The 16,784-nt window shown below is 43.5% G+C and overlaps 1 protein-coding gene across 1 annotated transcript in view; it reads left to right on the forward strand.

Annotated features, from left to right (window-relative positions):
- BTBD11 (BTB domain containing 11) overlaps window positions 1–16,784 on the forward strand; it is a 71,577-nt gene that overhangs the window by 32,373 nt on the left and 22,420 nt on the right. Inside the window, exons 4-10 of the mRNA XM_018080653.1 lie at window positions 4,464–4,629; window positions 7,988–8,077; window positions 11,185–11,286; window positions 12,405–12,498; window positions 12,607–12,742; window positions 14,369–14,589; window positions 16,023–16,201. Of these exons, the coding sequence (XP_017936142.1) occupies window positions 4,464–4,629; window positions 7,988–8,077; window positions 11,185–11,286; window positions 12,405–12,498; window positions 12,607–12,742; window positions 14,369–14,589; window positions 16,023–16,201 (988 nt within the window). The remainder of the gene's footprint in view (window positions 1–4,463; window positions 4,630–7,987; window positions 8,078–11,184; window positions 11,287–12,404; window positions 12,499–12,606; window positions 12,743–14,368; window positions 14,590–16,022; window positions 16,202–16,784) is intronic.

A 16,784-nucleotide genomic window follows, 5' to 3' on the forward strand; every position in this document is an offset into this window, starting at 1 on the left:
GCAGTGTTTGACAGTGACCATTTGCAAGTAATTAATGTTACCATGGCATTCCCCATATAAAGCCACGGTAAATTTAATTCTGTGCAGTGGCAACACTGTAATGATCTTGAAGATAACTGCTGTAGAGGCAATATCTGTGAGGAATTAAAAGAGGACTTGGAGAAAATCGTATTGCATTATAAGTTAAAAAATGTGGTCACAGCTTTACTGCAAATATAAAATCAAGATTATTTCACTTGTTTCTATTTTTCCTATTATTTATAAAGGCAATTGTTTGCTTGATTCACGCTGCAGAGGGACCTGCTAGAGAGATGACAGTCTGTGTGATCAAAACTCTGAATTAAAAGGGGTGGATTTGCTGTTGAGCACAAGGACTAGGATCAGTGTATATTATTAATTCAATTTTAATCTCACTTCTGGGAGTGAGACTGTGTGTACAGTGGTGGTGGTGCCAAGGAGCCTGCCCAACCCCACAGGAAATAGGGAAATCCAGAATGGACTCTGTCTTTTTTGAGAGTATCACCCTCAAAGGATGTTGATCAGTCCTACCTTTGTTACTGTATCGCCTCTGGGAGACCTCAAAGTTCAACTAACCCAGCCAGCATCTGGTGTTGTGATGTCCTGCCATCCTGAGACTGTCCCTTGGTGGAAGAGGAGGAGAAGAGCATTGGCCCCCCTGGTCTTTTGCTTCTCTCATCAACCTTCCCTGCCCCTTCAATGAAAATGCACCTTTTCTGCAAGTCTTAGGGAAAGGATGACCTCTGATGAGGGTGAAACTCATCTGAAAGGATAAACTCTGCTGGCTGGCAGACTCTGGCAACAAACCAAGATGGCCTTGGGGGGACATCCTGCTACTGAGCTGGTGTCAGCCTCCTGTGCACTTGGAAAGATCACAAAGGCTTTTTGGCAAAAGAGCCATGAACTGACTGTGCAACTGGGGAGGTTTCCAGCTCTCTTTGCGCTTATGCTCTCTTCCCTTGCTTAGCAGGCACAGTTTCACAACTCTGAAAAGTGACCCTATATATATTTAGCTGACTTAACTGTTCCTCTTCAGCCTTATTTTTCAAGCTTCTTCCCATCCCTTTCCCACCTCTTCATAGCTTGTCAGTGTGTTTGTTTCAGTCCAAAGTTAAGAAGTCTTGATCAAGTCAAGCCTGGGTGTCTATTCCCTTCCTCCTTTTTTTTCTTGCATTCTTTGATGTTTATGATTCTGAATGGTGTCCATGATGGAGCAGTATCCTTTTATACAGTGTAATACGGAGCAGACACTCTGCTTCTTTTGGAATCAACACTATACAGTGAATGGGATGAAAGAGGACTTGAGAGAAAATGCAGCACTGTGGTGGCTTAAGTTTGATTTTTGATGGGTTTGGGGGTTTTTTTGATTTTTCAGTTTTCATTTTGAAATGTTTCTGCTCAGTCTGCCTACTGTACTGTCTTCCTAGTTGGCTTTCTCCAGTGTTAAAAGTGATGCTGTGTTCTTCTATTTGTACTTGTAGTACAAATCATTTTTGATCATTTTTGATGTCTCGTCACTACTTTTGATCAGTACGTGTTAAATCTCCTTTTCTTTAACTCCTTCACCTCTCTGGCTTTTTGAGATGTTGCTGTGCTTTCTCTTCTCATCCTCTGTTCCTTTCCCTCGAGTCATGCTCTTGTTCTATTAAACTCACCAGTTTGATCACTATCCATTTTATTAGTCAACATATGACAATGGGATCACTGACAGTGGTCTATATCAGATTTTGCCATATAGTTTCCTTTGCTATGTCCCATAAATTGGGGCTGTAACCCACAATGGGTCCTTTTTGGGGTATAAAAAGGCAGTGGGCCACTGGTAGTGGTACTAAGTTGTGGTTTCTTGTTTTGTGGTACTTGGTGTAGATTGGACTTTGTCAGCCCAGGCACTCCTGCATCCATGTTATTGTTGCAGTGTTTTTACAGCTGTAGCATCCTGGAGCCCTTGGACCAAGACATTTATCCCCCCCAGCTGATTAAAGAGTACTAATTCGCTGATACTCAATATCATCAGGAATTCATGGGTTTCCTTCCTTGACTATAGTAAGCAGGTGAACTGACATGCTTGTAGGAGACCAGAGCCAATTCATGAAGGAGTTCCCAGTGAAGAAGCAAGTAATTTTTGAACCCATGCCAGTGTAGAGATCTGGGCATCCCATACATGGTAGGTGAGATAGGTCCATGTTGGTCTTTCCTTCCTTGTGTGGGTGTGCAACCCAGGTCAAAATCTGGGTTTTTTTAAAAGAGGAGATCATCAGCTATCATATTTCATGCACCGAGCTGGGCTGACGTCAGTGAAACTCTGTTTCTGCCAGCACTGGGTTTGACCCATTTTATTCAGTGTAGGTTATATACCTCAGTACAAATTATGAAGCAGTGACTTAACACAGGCAGTGATTCATAGTGACAGACACCTCTGCAGAGAATATCTAGATCTTTCCACTTTGCTGAGGAACCATCGTGTTTAGAGCCCAGAGTCATCTGGGAATGGCCAGCTGCAGCTGGAAGGTCCAGACTCTCTCTCCATGCACCAAAACCCCCACCACCTAACTTCTGAGCATGCTTTATCTTTGCCATGCATTAAAGGAGGGCACAGATGATTTCCAGCATCTCATGGATAAGGGTAACAAGCATCAAATGTTGCTGTAGCTCTTGTGTCAGAAATGAGCCATATGGTGTGAATGTATTTAGCCTCAATTGCTCCCATGGATCTCAGTGTCAGTGAGCTCAGCCCTGCATATCTGTGCTGGTTTTGCTTTTTCTTTAAACTCGGTCAGAAACTACTGCAGAAACCCCAGCCTTGCTATGCATTGCTTTCTTCCTCTCTCTTGTGGGCATGTCACTGGTGCAGAATCTGCTATTGCTGTTGCGGTGCGTTTATTGTGACTGAGTGTCGTCCATTAATCTTGCAGCATACTGTTGTGATGAAACATCATCCTTGTTCCCCTGAGTAGTGATACTCCAAGCATACCTTGTTTGCATTCTTAGGACATGAACTTTTTAGCAGTCAAAGCCCAAACTGAACACATAGAATGAACATCAACAAACATCTGTTGTCCTCCAGACTGGTTGTGGCTCAGCACAGCAGAGAGCAAGCCTGAGCTCAGATGCCAGTTTCAAACCTGCACAAGCTTTGATCAAAACACTTTGTATTTTCCATCTCACTTTCCTTCCTCTGTTGAAAGAGGAAAAGTGGTAGCTATTGCTACATACCACTGCTTCTATATAAACAGCATATTTGTTACATGCTGCTGTTAAATATTAAGCAGTGTTATATATTTTATAAAGCTCTGATAAAGAACTTTGAAGAAGAAATTTAAATTATAATGATGTGCTGTTTGTATTTTTCTTTTGATTTGCTGCTTTTTTTAAAATATGAAATAGAAAACAAATATTTGATGTATGCTTGACTTTTTCACTTTTGATCTCTATTTTGGCTTTCCTTCATAAGTAGCCCCTCATTTTCTGACCTAGCATTTTTGTAGAATGAAAGCAGTGTTTTTCCAAACAGTCCTTTATCCAAGTTCACAGCAAAAGCACTGTGGATTTGGACTACACCCTCTGCTCCAGACACTCCTCAGCATGAAAGAAAAGCAAACCTGTCTTTTAACAAGATGAAACCAAGTTGGATAAACATTAGATTTGAATTGCCTGGCTCTCTCTGGAGCTGTAGATTCACATCTTGGCCAAATAACTCTTAGGCCTTCTTTTATTTGGAATGGATATCAGTTTACAGTTTGAATAAGACCTTAAAAGAATGATATCTGATGTGTCAGACACAGCCAGCAAGGATTTGCAGTGTTTTGCCACGATTACCTGGCAAGATTGCCTTGTCCCCAGTTGCACGGTGGTCTGATGTACATGTGGCCCTGCTTAAGTAGGGGAGTTGAACCAGCTGACTTCCAGAGGTCCCTCTCAACCTCAGCCTGTCTGGGATTCTGTGACTTAGCACTTTCTGCTCCAAAAAGGTTTCCCTCTTACTGGAGCTATGCTGTAGGTGTTTGGAGTGACAGTATTTTCTCTTTGTTGTATTGTCAACAAATGGATTATACATCCATTTGATGTAAATTCAAAGCTTACTGAAGTCACTGAAAGTTTTCAGAGATCAGGGGAACTGGATAACCTTGCCATGCAGAGAAAGAAAAACTTGTTATGAGAATGTATTGTGCATTGCTTAAACAGGGAAACAAAATCAAGTGCAAGCTGTGCTTTTTTTGCCCAGTTTTTAATGAAATGTATAACTTGTCCCATGAAAGAGAGACCAAGGGCAATCTCCATTAGCTTGCATTATCATTTTCCATTCAGCATTTCCCTCGCACATACAGGTCAAAGGATGTGTGCATGACCTAAATCCTTCAAAGACAGGGCAAAGTATTATTTTCCTGGGGACAGCAAGGTCTGTCCTCTGATTGTCCTCTGAGGGAGTTTATTTCTCACATCCACAGAATCGACGACTGTTTTTGTGCGTCTCGGAAGCTGGATGCAGTTGCCACTGAGGCGAAGTTCAAGCAAGACCTCGGCTTTCGGATGCTCAACTGTGGCCGAACGGATCTGGTTAAACAAGCCATATCCTTGCTGGGGCCAGATGGGATTAACAGCATGAGTGAACAGGTAACGGGATAGAAATTTAAAGAGGTAACTGTGAAATGTGGGAGTTTTGTCTGCTTATCACAGAAAATGAGCCCCAGCTTTCAGCTATTCATAGATAGGACCTTAATGCTTTTCCTGCATTACTTTGCATTGAGTTAAAGCTCTGACAGGTCAACATCTGCGTTAAGTTGGGTCATTTCGAGTTGTATTGATTTGTCAGTACTGGGGTAACTCAGCATGAGTGCAACTGCACCCCTGGAATCTCCTTAACATTGAACTGAGTCGAGTGAAGCCAGAAGATCCCAAGAGAGCTTAGTGTTGATCTGAATACTTAAAATTGCTTCAATGCCATGAACAGTGGTGTGAGACAGGGCTTTGTGAGGTGAACATCCTTCCACTGAATGCTGCTCCGGGATCTGCAATGCATTTCATGTGCACCACAGAACTCCTGTCAGTAGATCAGTTGCTGGCACTCTTTTACTGAGTTCAGCCCAGTTTGAACTGCCCTTGCAGGAGTGAAAGTATCTCAGCAGTTACCCCTCCATTGGTCATTGTGGCCAACATCCACCAGTTGAAGAGCCTAAATTTCCCTGGAGCTACATCCCAATGAGGCTGGTGGTTATGTCTGGGGATAAACCTGCCCTCTGCAGCTACCTGGCAGCAATCTGCTGGACTGTGATGCTCACTGAGGTCAGGCCATGTTTCCTTATGAAATAGAGCACCCTGACTTTTTTGGTGCCCCTGATGATAGTTCATCACTGCATGTTCCCAGAGCTGTGGCATCCTCTTTGGCAGGAGCCAGGTGGCTACCACCTCTGAGGTGGTCACTTGGGACAGGAGCCGGACTGTTCATGAACTTAGGTCTTCTGAGATGAATGCTGTTCCAGGAATGTGAGTTGCATTTCTGTTCAGTAGGTTCAGTCTGAGTCAATATTGTGAATTCATCTGAGAAAAGCTTTAGAACAGGGCAATACTCCCCGCAAAAAAACCCAGTTTTAGACAGCTCATTCCAAGCTTCATACATTATACTTTTTAAAATTATTATTATTTTAAGTTAGTCTCAACCTGGAAACTTTTCAGAGCATATTTCCTCTGTCCTCCAGGCTGAAAACTGGGAACACTCTGGCTTGGTTCATCAGAGTACCTAATCATATGTTGAACTCTGAACACATGCTTTTACATCCTATTTGGGTGAAAGTTAAGCCTGTGCTTAAATGGTTCGCTGGATCAGATGTCCCACATCTTGCAGGACAGAGTCATAAGTGATACAAAGCTGAAAGAAAGACAGTAATTTTGTATTTTGCCGAAAGCCAATGCCCTTTGTGTTGATTGTGCACATTGTTACCATATTCCTGTGTGTGCTTCGAACACTAATGATGAGCTCATTAAAAATCCATTCCTCCCACATGCAAAGAGAGGAGGGTGAATGGTGCTGCAGCGAAAGGCTGAGCTGCTGGGCAAGCCTGGGGGGACTGGCAGAGGCAAAAGCAGCAGGCACAGCAGTCCAAGGGAAGGGGAGGTTAGAGACCTCATTAACTCTTTAAAACCCTGATACTGCAGCATGATATTCTGGGCCCCTTTTAGTCAGTTGTAAGTCCTTCTTCAGCATCATCAGGATCAAAATATCTTGTGTGGTTCCCAGGCAGACCCTTGGCTCTGGGTGTTGCCACAGGATTCTTCACCATGGCTCCCTATGCGCTGTGTCTTGCAGGGGGGAGCCCTGGCACCCAGTTTTCAAATTCTTTTTCTTCAGATCTGGTTAGACCCCTTGTGCTGAACACTTGACTTAATTATGGAATGATGCCACTTACAGAAATTGAAAAAATAGTTGAAGGAACATGTATTTAATTTTAAACTGCTATCCTATCCTTGTGTTTCAAGGCATAAACACAATTTTTTGTAATTCTCATGGTCCTGTTTGTTCCTGTTGTGTTTGTTGACTGCCAAAGGAAATGTTTTGCTATTGACTGTAGCTGAAGTAATTTCAAATTCTCTTTGCAAGTAACTTCAAGTCACCCAAGAACTTCCCTTGCCTGGGGTGAACTTGTTTTTTCTTAATAATGGTATGAGACCCCAAGTACCATACCTTCCTGTTCCCTTACTCTGCATTTCCATGAGTACACTGCAGATTGGATCCTGGGAAATGCTCAGTGTGTTTCAGGGAGGATCTAAGGACCTTGCAGGGACAAACCTTAATTTATATTGTCTCTACAAGAGCAACCCTTCCATACATAAGAACCCACTACCTTTAGCCCTGCATACAGACAGGAAAAGTGGGGTAATTCAGCAAAAATAGTGGTACTGGGCTCCTGTTAGGGAAAGCATTGTCATGGATCTGTATCTGGCCAGGCTGAGTACCTCCAGTTTCTCTGAAAATCACTTCAGAGCAGCACTGAGGTTAAACAGCAAAGGGACTGTCATCTGACTGCAGATTTACTGGGGGACCTAAGCATAGGCTAAAAACATGCATCAGACGTATATGTGTGCTTCAGGAGATTTACTGCAAAACAACTGGTGGCTGTTGGTCAACACCCCCTACTGTATTTAATAAGCAGCTTCAGCTATTACAATTTACTGTAGATTTAATGATTTTTTTTTCATGGTTTCATCTGGATTCATTACCACAGCCACAGCAGTACTTACCTTAAGGGAGACGGTGATCAGCCATAGCAAGTATTTCAGATTAATACAAATTGCATTGCAGTGATTCTGTATAGAAGGGTCACTTAATCTACTTTTTCTCCAAGAAGGGGCTTGTTTTCCTAGAGCCAGCAACTTGCAACAAAGCTATCTGGCATTTCATTTAAAATTAATTCCTTGTTTGCTAGAGAGTGCTATACAAAGCCTTGACATTTCCAGCCCCTTACAGTATCCCTGTTGAAAAAGCTGTGCTCAAATCTAACCTATCTTAAAAGAAACTTGAGATGTTTTCAAGGCTCTTTCAGTAATTAAAAAGTTAGATTTTATGACACTGTGATTGTAGAAAACTGAGTAGAATTACTGTCTTTTCAAAATACCAGTGGAAATAATAGTTGCTTTGGTGAAAACATTTCTCTGCTGGGGCCCCAAAGACAAAAATACTCAGTTTAGTATATGAGGATGGAGTGAGGCTGGCACGCCTAGTTCCACTTACCATATTGAAGGTAATATGAAAAATACAAGCAGTCAACGCAAGTGACAACAAAAATGGAGATTTTTACAAAAATGGTTGGCTTTTCCTACTCTGATAGGCCTGTGTGTAACAGAGGTAATGGCTTTCATTAAATACATATTGTTAGTCTTGATGATATATACTTGAATAATTGTTTTAAAAAATCAAAGAGAGTTCTGTGTTAAATTTGTCAATTCCTTTGTTTTTTAACTCCAAAAAATGAACTAGGGCATGACTCCACTGATGTATGCTTGTGTCAGGGGTGATGAGGCTATGGTGCAGATGCTGCTAGATGCTGGAGCAGATCTAAATGCTGAGGTGAGGACTTTTTGTTGGTTGTATCTTTGTTCTGTTGTTTGTTTCCATCTTAAACTACCCCCTGAAACTCTAGCAGAGCGAAAATCCCAAGAATTAAAAAGAAAATAAATCTGTGTTATCCTGGATGGGACCACTTGAAATGAATAGTGAAATCAAATGGCATTAGGTTAACATTGGGATTCACTGCATAGAAATGGTCAAGTCATCAGAGTTAACCCACAGGTAATACTGATTTAGTTGTGTTTGCACACTGCAAATGAACACGGGCATTAGCACTAGCATGAAGCGCAGCTCTAATGCTATTGGAAGGACTCCCTGAATCTCATCTGGGTTTAAATGAAGAGGGTAAAAGAAACACCCATCTGATAACCTGCAAAAGCTCGAGTATTTCTATGCATAGGGATGTTCCAGGTAAGCATCCCCAGCACACAGGTGCGATGTAGGTTCCATTGTTTTGTTTTACAAAGTGCCTTGGGCTAAAAATTGTTGGATGAGGAGCTTGAAGCTTCCAGAATATTAATGTCTTTTTGATGAATGCACATCACAAACTTACACAATCTGTCCACCGAACAGATTGTGGTCCAACTCTGTGCAATGCAGGTATGTACATTTAAAAGAGCCGTTTGAAAATCCATGAAAGAATTATTTGTTAATGATTCTAGTTTCAATTTGTTGAAGTCATGAGTAAATCAAGCTGTCTGCTTCACTTATCTATGTTCCATCTGTTCTGTTTGGACTTGAGCGAGCTGATAAATTGTAGTCACTGCTTCAGACAGACATTTTGCACTTTTGAGAAGTCTAATTTGAAAGTAGAAATGGATGTCACCTGTAGGAGATTGATAGTTGTTACTATCATGAAATCAGCTGCTGATTTCAGTTCCCCACATTCAAGCACACCACCAAGAGCTGACAATGACTGAATGTTTGAACCCCTAGCGAGCCCAAAGACTGAATGGGCATGGAGACTGAGCTCTCCTTTAACCCTGTCTGTGGCTCAGACATGAGATGGCATTATTTGGTAGCTAGGATGAGTTTTCATTAGGAGCAGTCCTCCCAATTGCTCCAGTAATCTGTCAGACTTGAATCAAATGCTAATTTAAACAGTTTTGTCTTCCTGAAACTGCTGACATCTGAGAGAACAGCTCCAGTGAGGAATGTGAACCTCCTCGATTCATTACTGTAGAGTGTTTGCTCTAAAATCAAATGAAAACACTTTGGGACAAGAACTGTGAATAATTATGGCGTGCAATTATAAGATGATTTGTGCACACCACAACCAACTGTGCAAATTGGGCAATTAAGGCAAAAAAAAAGGCAAATCAACCATGAACAAAAATAAATACTCTGTCAGGTGCCTGCATAATTTTCCCCCTTTCACTTTGCAAATATGTTTCCAAAAGTAGCCTAAAATGCTAGGCACCTCCCTTTTTGATTGCCCATCTTTAGCGAAAATGGACTCTATTTCCAGATGTGCTGAGAAGCTGCAGTTTGCTCTCTAGTCAGTGGGACCTGTAGCTGCTCGGCAAACCTCAACCTTAAAAGCCTGGTCAGCCACAGGTCTTTTGCAAACACCGTGTCGGCTGGAAAGAACTCTAAACGAAAAAAAAGGAGCAAAGGAGTTAAAATGACTTCATTTTCTTTGCCATTTTCCATGGACTGCCCCGAACAGTGGTGGGGACATGTGCTTGAGGAGGAGCTGGATGCATTCACTAAACCGTGGTCCTACCCATCCTTACCCTCTGCTGCTCTTACTCCACATCCTAAACCCCAAGGCTGGAGCTGCTTGATCCTCTTCCTTCTGAGCAAACCCAGACCCTGAGAAGCCCTGTGCCTTTGTTCAGAGGCCAGCACACTCCTCCTGTTGCCCTTCGAGGTCTCTCCTTGACAAATCTGGGCGATAACAGCCAGGTGCTGGTGCAGATCCGCTCCTCTGGCAAGCTATGGGATCTGCATGGGCTCTTCAGATTTTTCCCTCATCCCTGTCCTTGGGACTGAGGGCCTGCTTTTGGCAAAACACTGCATGTGGTGCTTGGAAATGTGAGCTGCTAATGGAACCGAATATTTAATACCTGGTCCCGCTCCCCTGTATGGATAAAGGTACTTCAGGCAAGGTAGTGAAAGCATAGCTGGCTGGTGAAACAGAGAGACAGTGCATCTTTTACTCTCATTTTAGTCCTCTTCTGAAGATCAATAACAAGATTTTGAATTTTAGTGTCACACTCCATCTGAGTGTGCAGTCTCGAATTGCAAACGTTCATTAGATTTTACCATATCTGTGAACCTCATCAATATTAATACCCCCATCTCTAAGACAGAGAAACTGAAGCAAAGAATGGTTATTCATCTTCCTCAAGTCTACATTAGAAGCACAAGGCACTAAGGCATAGAAAATGGAAGGAGCAATCTGAAAAATAGCATTTTGTTTTCTAAGGGTATAGTTTGCATCTCTTTTAACTGTCACCACCCTGCACTTTTAACTCAACTCAGACAGGAGAAGGCAGTAAAAAGCAGTTTTCTTTAAACATTTCTGAAGTGCCACTCTGCCCCATTACTTCTCACATCTCTTTTTCCTTTGGTGAGAGAGGAGGAGTCTGGAAGGATGCCTGCAAGCTCCAGGGTAGGGCTTGTGATGTGTCCTTCATGATGGCAGTGACAAAAGTCATACTGATTTAAGTGCAAAGAAATTTGGCTGGGCCTGGAGCAGTCCCAAGGCCTGGGGCTGTTGATACATGGTCTGGAGAAGTCAGTGGGAGTGGTCCTTAGCTGTAAGTGTCCTGATCCATCCTTGCTTCCCCAGTGTGTGCTGTTGTAACCAGCTGTGGATGTTTTGCCCTTGTGCAAAAGAATCTGGTGGCCAGTGGTTTAGATGGAGCTACAGTAGTTGGTAAAAGACTTCATTTGGTAAGAACTCAATTCAAGCTGTCAAATCAGCATGAACAGTTTTAATATTGAGAAAAATTTTGCAGGAAAAATATGAAGCCAATCATTTTATAAAGCACCTTTCCCAGGTTTTCTATTTCACTTACTCCCTCACATGCCTGGCTTTCAGGCAAGTTGAATTTTGTTACATATAGCTCTTTAAAAAAATAACTTTAATTTGTTTGTAGGTTGTCAGTACTGCTCATAAATACCCATCCGTCCACCCTGAGACCCGCCATTGGACAGCTCTGACATTTGCTGTGTTGCATGGACATATTCCTGTAGTTCAGGTATTACTGTATTTCCCTACCTGCATCTCATTCTTTTTTTTTTTCCCCTCCTCTTCAGTTCTAATTACATCCATCTCAAAACAGCATCCTCTTGTCATACTCATATTGGTTACTCCTGCTTCTTCAAGAGTGTACTGATATATAATAGACTTATTATGTAGTGAGTATGGTGATCAAACCTTAACCAATATGAGGCTTAAGTAGGACAATTTTAAAGCAAAGTTGCACCAAAGAAAGTCTGACAACTCCTTGTGCTCCTTCCTGACCACTTGTTTTATATGTTTGTTTTATTCATTCATTGCACTTTCTTACGCTATAATATTCTAGCAAACACAAACCCGCTGCCTTGGTTGGAAAGAGGTGGACAACAGCCCTTGTGCTGCTCCAAAGGGGGAGAAGCCCTCGCTCTCCTTACCCCATCGAGGTGTCGTGTGGGATATGCTGGTTCTGTGCTTTGGCATCTCAAAAGTTGAGAAGGTTTATTCTTCAAAATAGCTGTGTCTATGACACACTTACTGAAGCACCAAAACTGTGAAGGCCTCAAGACAGAAATGGCCAAAAGAGGGGCTGGAGCACAGGCTCCATCCTGCTCTTCTTGACCACTTTTGTTTACAGCATTCTTGTTATTTATTGTGGAAGTGTCCCCAATGGAGACCAGAGCTTTTGGAGTTATTGCTGCAATTGGTTCTTAAGAATTGCCTTTCTTTTGGCCATCTTTATATAAAAGCTGGAGGCAATTGAAATCTGATCCATTTTTGGATGGTGCTGGGCTTCTAGAAGACCATGAAGGAAGGATGCTTGTCGGGCTAATTTTCTTCCATCTTCAGTGCATTACTTCCTAACGCTGACCTTACCCCATTTCCCACTCAAAAACACTGGGTTACACTTTTTTGGCTCTGAAGTTGGACACTAGTGCTCCTGGTGTTCGGCAGCGTAAAATGAGCGAAAAAAGGAATTAATTTGTCTCTGTGAAACAATGGGCAGAATTTGCATGTCACGTGTCTCCATTTTATCTGGTTTCAGATAACAAGAAGCATTAGATTCTCATTTGTCACTGTTCATGAACTCTGAAGATTGTGATACCCCCAGTTGCTCTAAATGGTGAATTTTCTTTCTAGCTGTTGCTGGATGCTGGAGCAAAGGTAGAAGGTTCCTTGGAGCATGGAGAGGAAAATTACTCTGAAACTCCTTTACAGTTGGCAGCAGCTGCTGGTAAGGATTTTCTCCTCCCACTGTAACAATTCCTCAGCTGGGATCTATGGTTTAGGTGAGCAAATACTGGATTTTAAAAGAAGTAAAAATGTACCTCTTGACTTGCAGGAAATTTTGAACTTGTCAGTTTGCTGTTGGAGCGAGGAGCTGACCCCATGATAGGAACAATGTACAGGAATGGCATTTCCATGAATCCACAAGGTGACATGAACTCTTTCAGTCAGGCTGCTGCACATGGACACAGGTAGAGTGGGAACAAGTCTAGTGGCATCGTTCAAGTGCTTATTTTTTGCCTGGGCATCCAGTTTGAGCAGACGGGTGAAATTTCTGCATGAACAAATTGAACATGCCACCAACTGAGCAGAGATGTAAGGCTTTCTGTTAGCATGTGAATTAAACCAGTTGGTGGTACAAGCTGCTTTTTGATATCTGATGTAAAAAAAAGAAAATAAAGGGGACTCCTCGTGGCGCGTTCAATGCAGTGGTTGTTAAATGGCAGCTGATATGACAGCAGAAAGGAATGCCAAAGACATTCCTTCTGAATTTCTTGACATATTTCTCAGGTTTGTGTGAATTGTGTCTGTACTGCTGCAGCCTTAATTTCTGTTGAATAGAGTTTCTGCATCTGTGTTTTCTGTAAAGTCCTGCGTGTCTTAATGTTGTATGTATGCTGCAAATTTTAAAAAAAAAAAAAGTAATGACATGAGCACCTGGCATGCATGATCTTGCAACACTCAGGAGTTGACTGCAGTGTAATGAATTAGTATTATGATCTTCACGTTCCTACTTTTCTGATTATAGCCATCCAGAGGAACATAGATACAGGTTAGAGACAGTACCTGCCGTCTGTTTGCTTAGAGATGAGCTGCCAGTCTAACAACATGCTAACAGCACGTCAGGGCGGGTTCACACAACACTGCCCATCTGGAGCCTGCAAGGGATCCCTGGGACAGAGAGGACAATTTGGTTATTGAAGTCTCACATTCAGCCAGCATGAATGAGAGCCACATGCCCGAGGAGGACCTGGGCCTCTCCTTGGCTTGGCTGCTGGCTGTCCATGTCACAGACTCTGGCTCTTACATTCCTACCTGTATACCATTCACACACATGCCTTCCTCCTTCCCTCTCTGCCCTAAATTTGTTTGGGACAGACCATGCTGGGGTCTTAAGCAGATGCAGGGAGAACATCAGAATACCAGGGAGGTGGGCTCCAGGGAGCCAGCCTAGTTTCTCTTTTCACGGCTGCAAAACCACGAGAAACACTGTTGAGGTTGATGAGGTTATGCTGGTACGAACCCGAGGGCTTTGTTATTTGATGGCCCAGCTGGATCAGTGGCTTTGTAGAGTAGTCCCAGATGTGCTTGAACCTGCCCTGACTGGCCTTGTTGAATGTCTAGCTGCTCTAGCTTTCCCACACTGCTTTGAGTGTTAATCAAGTGGTGGTGCTTTTGGTAGCTCCAGGTAGCTCCCTTCTCAGGTACCTGCCGTGGTGGAAATCCTGAGAGCTTGTCCAGAAGCACCTTGGCCTTCCCTGATTGTTGAAGAAGTTTTGAATCACGTTTAGCTCACAAGTCTCTGTTCCCATGAGATGCCGCCATTCATGCGACATCTGTACGGTTCCTGTCCTGACAGCAGTGACTTGCAGATGTGTCCCAGGCAGTGCAGATGGGCTAGCAGGAGCTGTGCTTGCCTCGGGTCTGCTCTCAGCTGGTTCTGCCATTAGTTGGAGTAATTTCCTTGATAGGTGTCCTAACTTGCCACATCACAGCAAGTACACCCAGTGCAACGAAAGCCTAGGCACTAACACTGCACTCCCCTTCCTCTCCTCTCTTGCCCTCTCTCCCTCTCTCTGTCATGCTGTGATTGACAGGAACGTCTTTCGTAAACTGCTTGCTCAGCCAGAGAAGGAGAAGAGCGATATTCTGTCACTGGAGGAGATCCTGGCTGAGGGAACAGACTTGCCTGACTCGGCAGCAGCTCCGCTCTGCGCCAGCCGCAACAGCAAGGCCAAGCTGAAAGCCCTGAAGGAGGCCATGTATCACAGTGCCGAGCACGGCTACGTGGATGTGACCATTGACATACGGAGCATAGGTCAGTCCTGCTGTCCTTTCTCATCCTCACCTGTGGAGGGACCACTATAAGAAACACTCTTGATGGGCTGTTGCTTAAACCGACCGCAGTCACATCTTCTTCTCCTCTTTTGGAAGCAGATGATGATGGGAGATCTGACAGGTTCCCAACCCATTTCAGCTCTACAGCACAGCCTGTTCAGGGGTCACTGGCTCTTTTCTGCAGGACACAATGGTTTCCCTGGGCAGCCTTCTGTACTGCTGCATGGCAGAGCATTGGGAAGGCTCTGGGACAGTGTTCAGCTGCCGTGGGCCACCTCCTACGGCTCCTCTTTTGCATTCTGCTGTAAAGCAGTCCACCATTAAAACAACTTCCATTTTCTGAGACTTCTGAGCCTCCAAAGGCAGGAGCAGGGAACTGACTCCTTGGTGTGCTGGCTCTATGGTGTGCCAGCCCCTCGCTGAGGGGCTTGATCATACCAGCCTGCTGGGAAGTCACTTCTGCCTGTGGGGAGGGTGGCTGGGTAGTGCAGAGGGAAATGGATCTGGACTGTGTGTTTACCATCCCCATTTATCTGTGTTCAGAGAGACCCAACTGCCTGGCGTGCCTCTGCCTGGTGCAGTGCTCCAGCCCTGGGGACATGTGGCGTGGGTTCAGGGCTTGCCAGTTGGGCTGAGCAGACAAAGATCTGGAGATGAACAAGAGAGTGGTGGGGGTATTCTCCAGGCATTTAACATTTTCTGAAATGGAAGGAAAAACCTTTCATTGCCAAACACCAGGCTTGTGTTTCCTTCCACTCCGTTCTGCAAGAGCAGCAACTAGGTCACGTCCAGCCTCATGCCTGCAGAGGTACATTAGCTCCATGTGCTTTCTCACTCAGTGCATGGGAGCAGTTCCCTTTAACTTCCTGGAGAGTGATTCTGTCACGAACAATCTACTTAAAAAGGCTGATCTGTTTAACTCACCCAATGCAGTTTAGGGAAAATACTAAGGATCAGGGGAGGACAGGGGATAGCACTTAAAGCAAGTTTTAATCTGAAGACCACCAGTTTGAATCCAGGTGGGTAGTGACCAAAACCAGGGCTTTTTACCATTTAATGGCTCTCCAGGGCCACATTCAAACAAATAAGCTAGTGTAAATCTAGTTTCCAAAAGGCTTTTGCTACACAGAACACCACAGCAATTACCACAAATTGGCAGTCTCAGCAGAGAAGCTGGAGGCTAGATGAGCAGAGAGACCACAGTCCTCTCTTAGCATTTGGAGGAAAGCCTCTGTGCATTAGGTCTGGGATGTACTGATAACTGCCAGCCTTCTTAATTAGGGATAAATAGGAATTTGATCTCTAGTGTTATTTGTCAGTTTTGGCATAAAATCTAAACATGTGTAAAGGTAAAAAAGCAGAAGGGCACGTCCGTTCCTGAAGCTGGGAATGAGCTCTGTCCTCTGTCCGTAGGTGTTCCCTGGACGCTCCACACGTGGCTGGAGTCTTTGCGCACGTCCTTCCAGCAGCACAGACGACCCCTCATCCAGTGCTTGCTAAAGGAATTCAAGTCCATTCAGGAAGAAGAGTACACGGAGGAGCTTATCACACAGGGGTTACCTCTGATGTTTGAGATACTGAAGGCCAGCAAGGTAGGATAAATTGTGCGTTTTAAATGAAATCAGCCTTATTCCCATCCTGTAAGACACAAAAGCTTGCAATATTATTTTTGCACAGCTCTCCCAAAGCTTGTTTAGACTGCACACGATTATTATTATCTGTGTTATGTATCTCTGGTTTTTTCACTGTGGAAGCATGGGTTATAAACACACAAGCTAATCACTTCTCCTGCTAGAACAGCTTAATACTGATGTTAGCAATAAGCTGGAGAGACAACAGAAGCCGTTGCATAGTGGTGAAATTAAAGTCAAAAGGGTCACTGCAGTATGGCAAGAGATGTTGATAACTAAACCAACCCAAAGAGTGACTTTATCCAGCTTGTTTTACAGGACCATACAACAAAGCTAGTATTCATGTTTACTTCGGATTTCTTTAACCTCTCACATGACTTTCTCTTCCCTTCATGTGGGATTTGGACTCATAAACTTGTGGGGAGGCTGGTTTCTACAAGCACAGAACAAGATAATTTTCTTAAATCTTCTGTGTGAGTGTTTGTTCTTGCAGTCTCCTCAGATTTATTTTTTCAGTTGACGTTTTCTTAGCCAGACAAATCAG

The sequence above is a fragment of the Manacus vitellinus genome, unplaced genomic scaffold, assembly GCF_001715985.3.
Source record: "Manacus vitellinus isolate BGI_N305 unplaced genomic scaffold, ASM171598v3 scaffold_5_pilon, whole genome shotgun sequence".
Taxonomy (NCBI): Eukaryota; Metazoa; Chordata; class Aves; order Passeriformes; family Pipridae; genus Manacus; species Manacus vitellinus.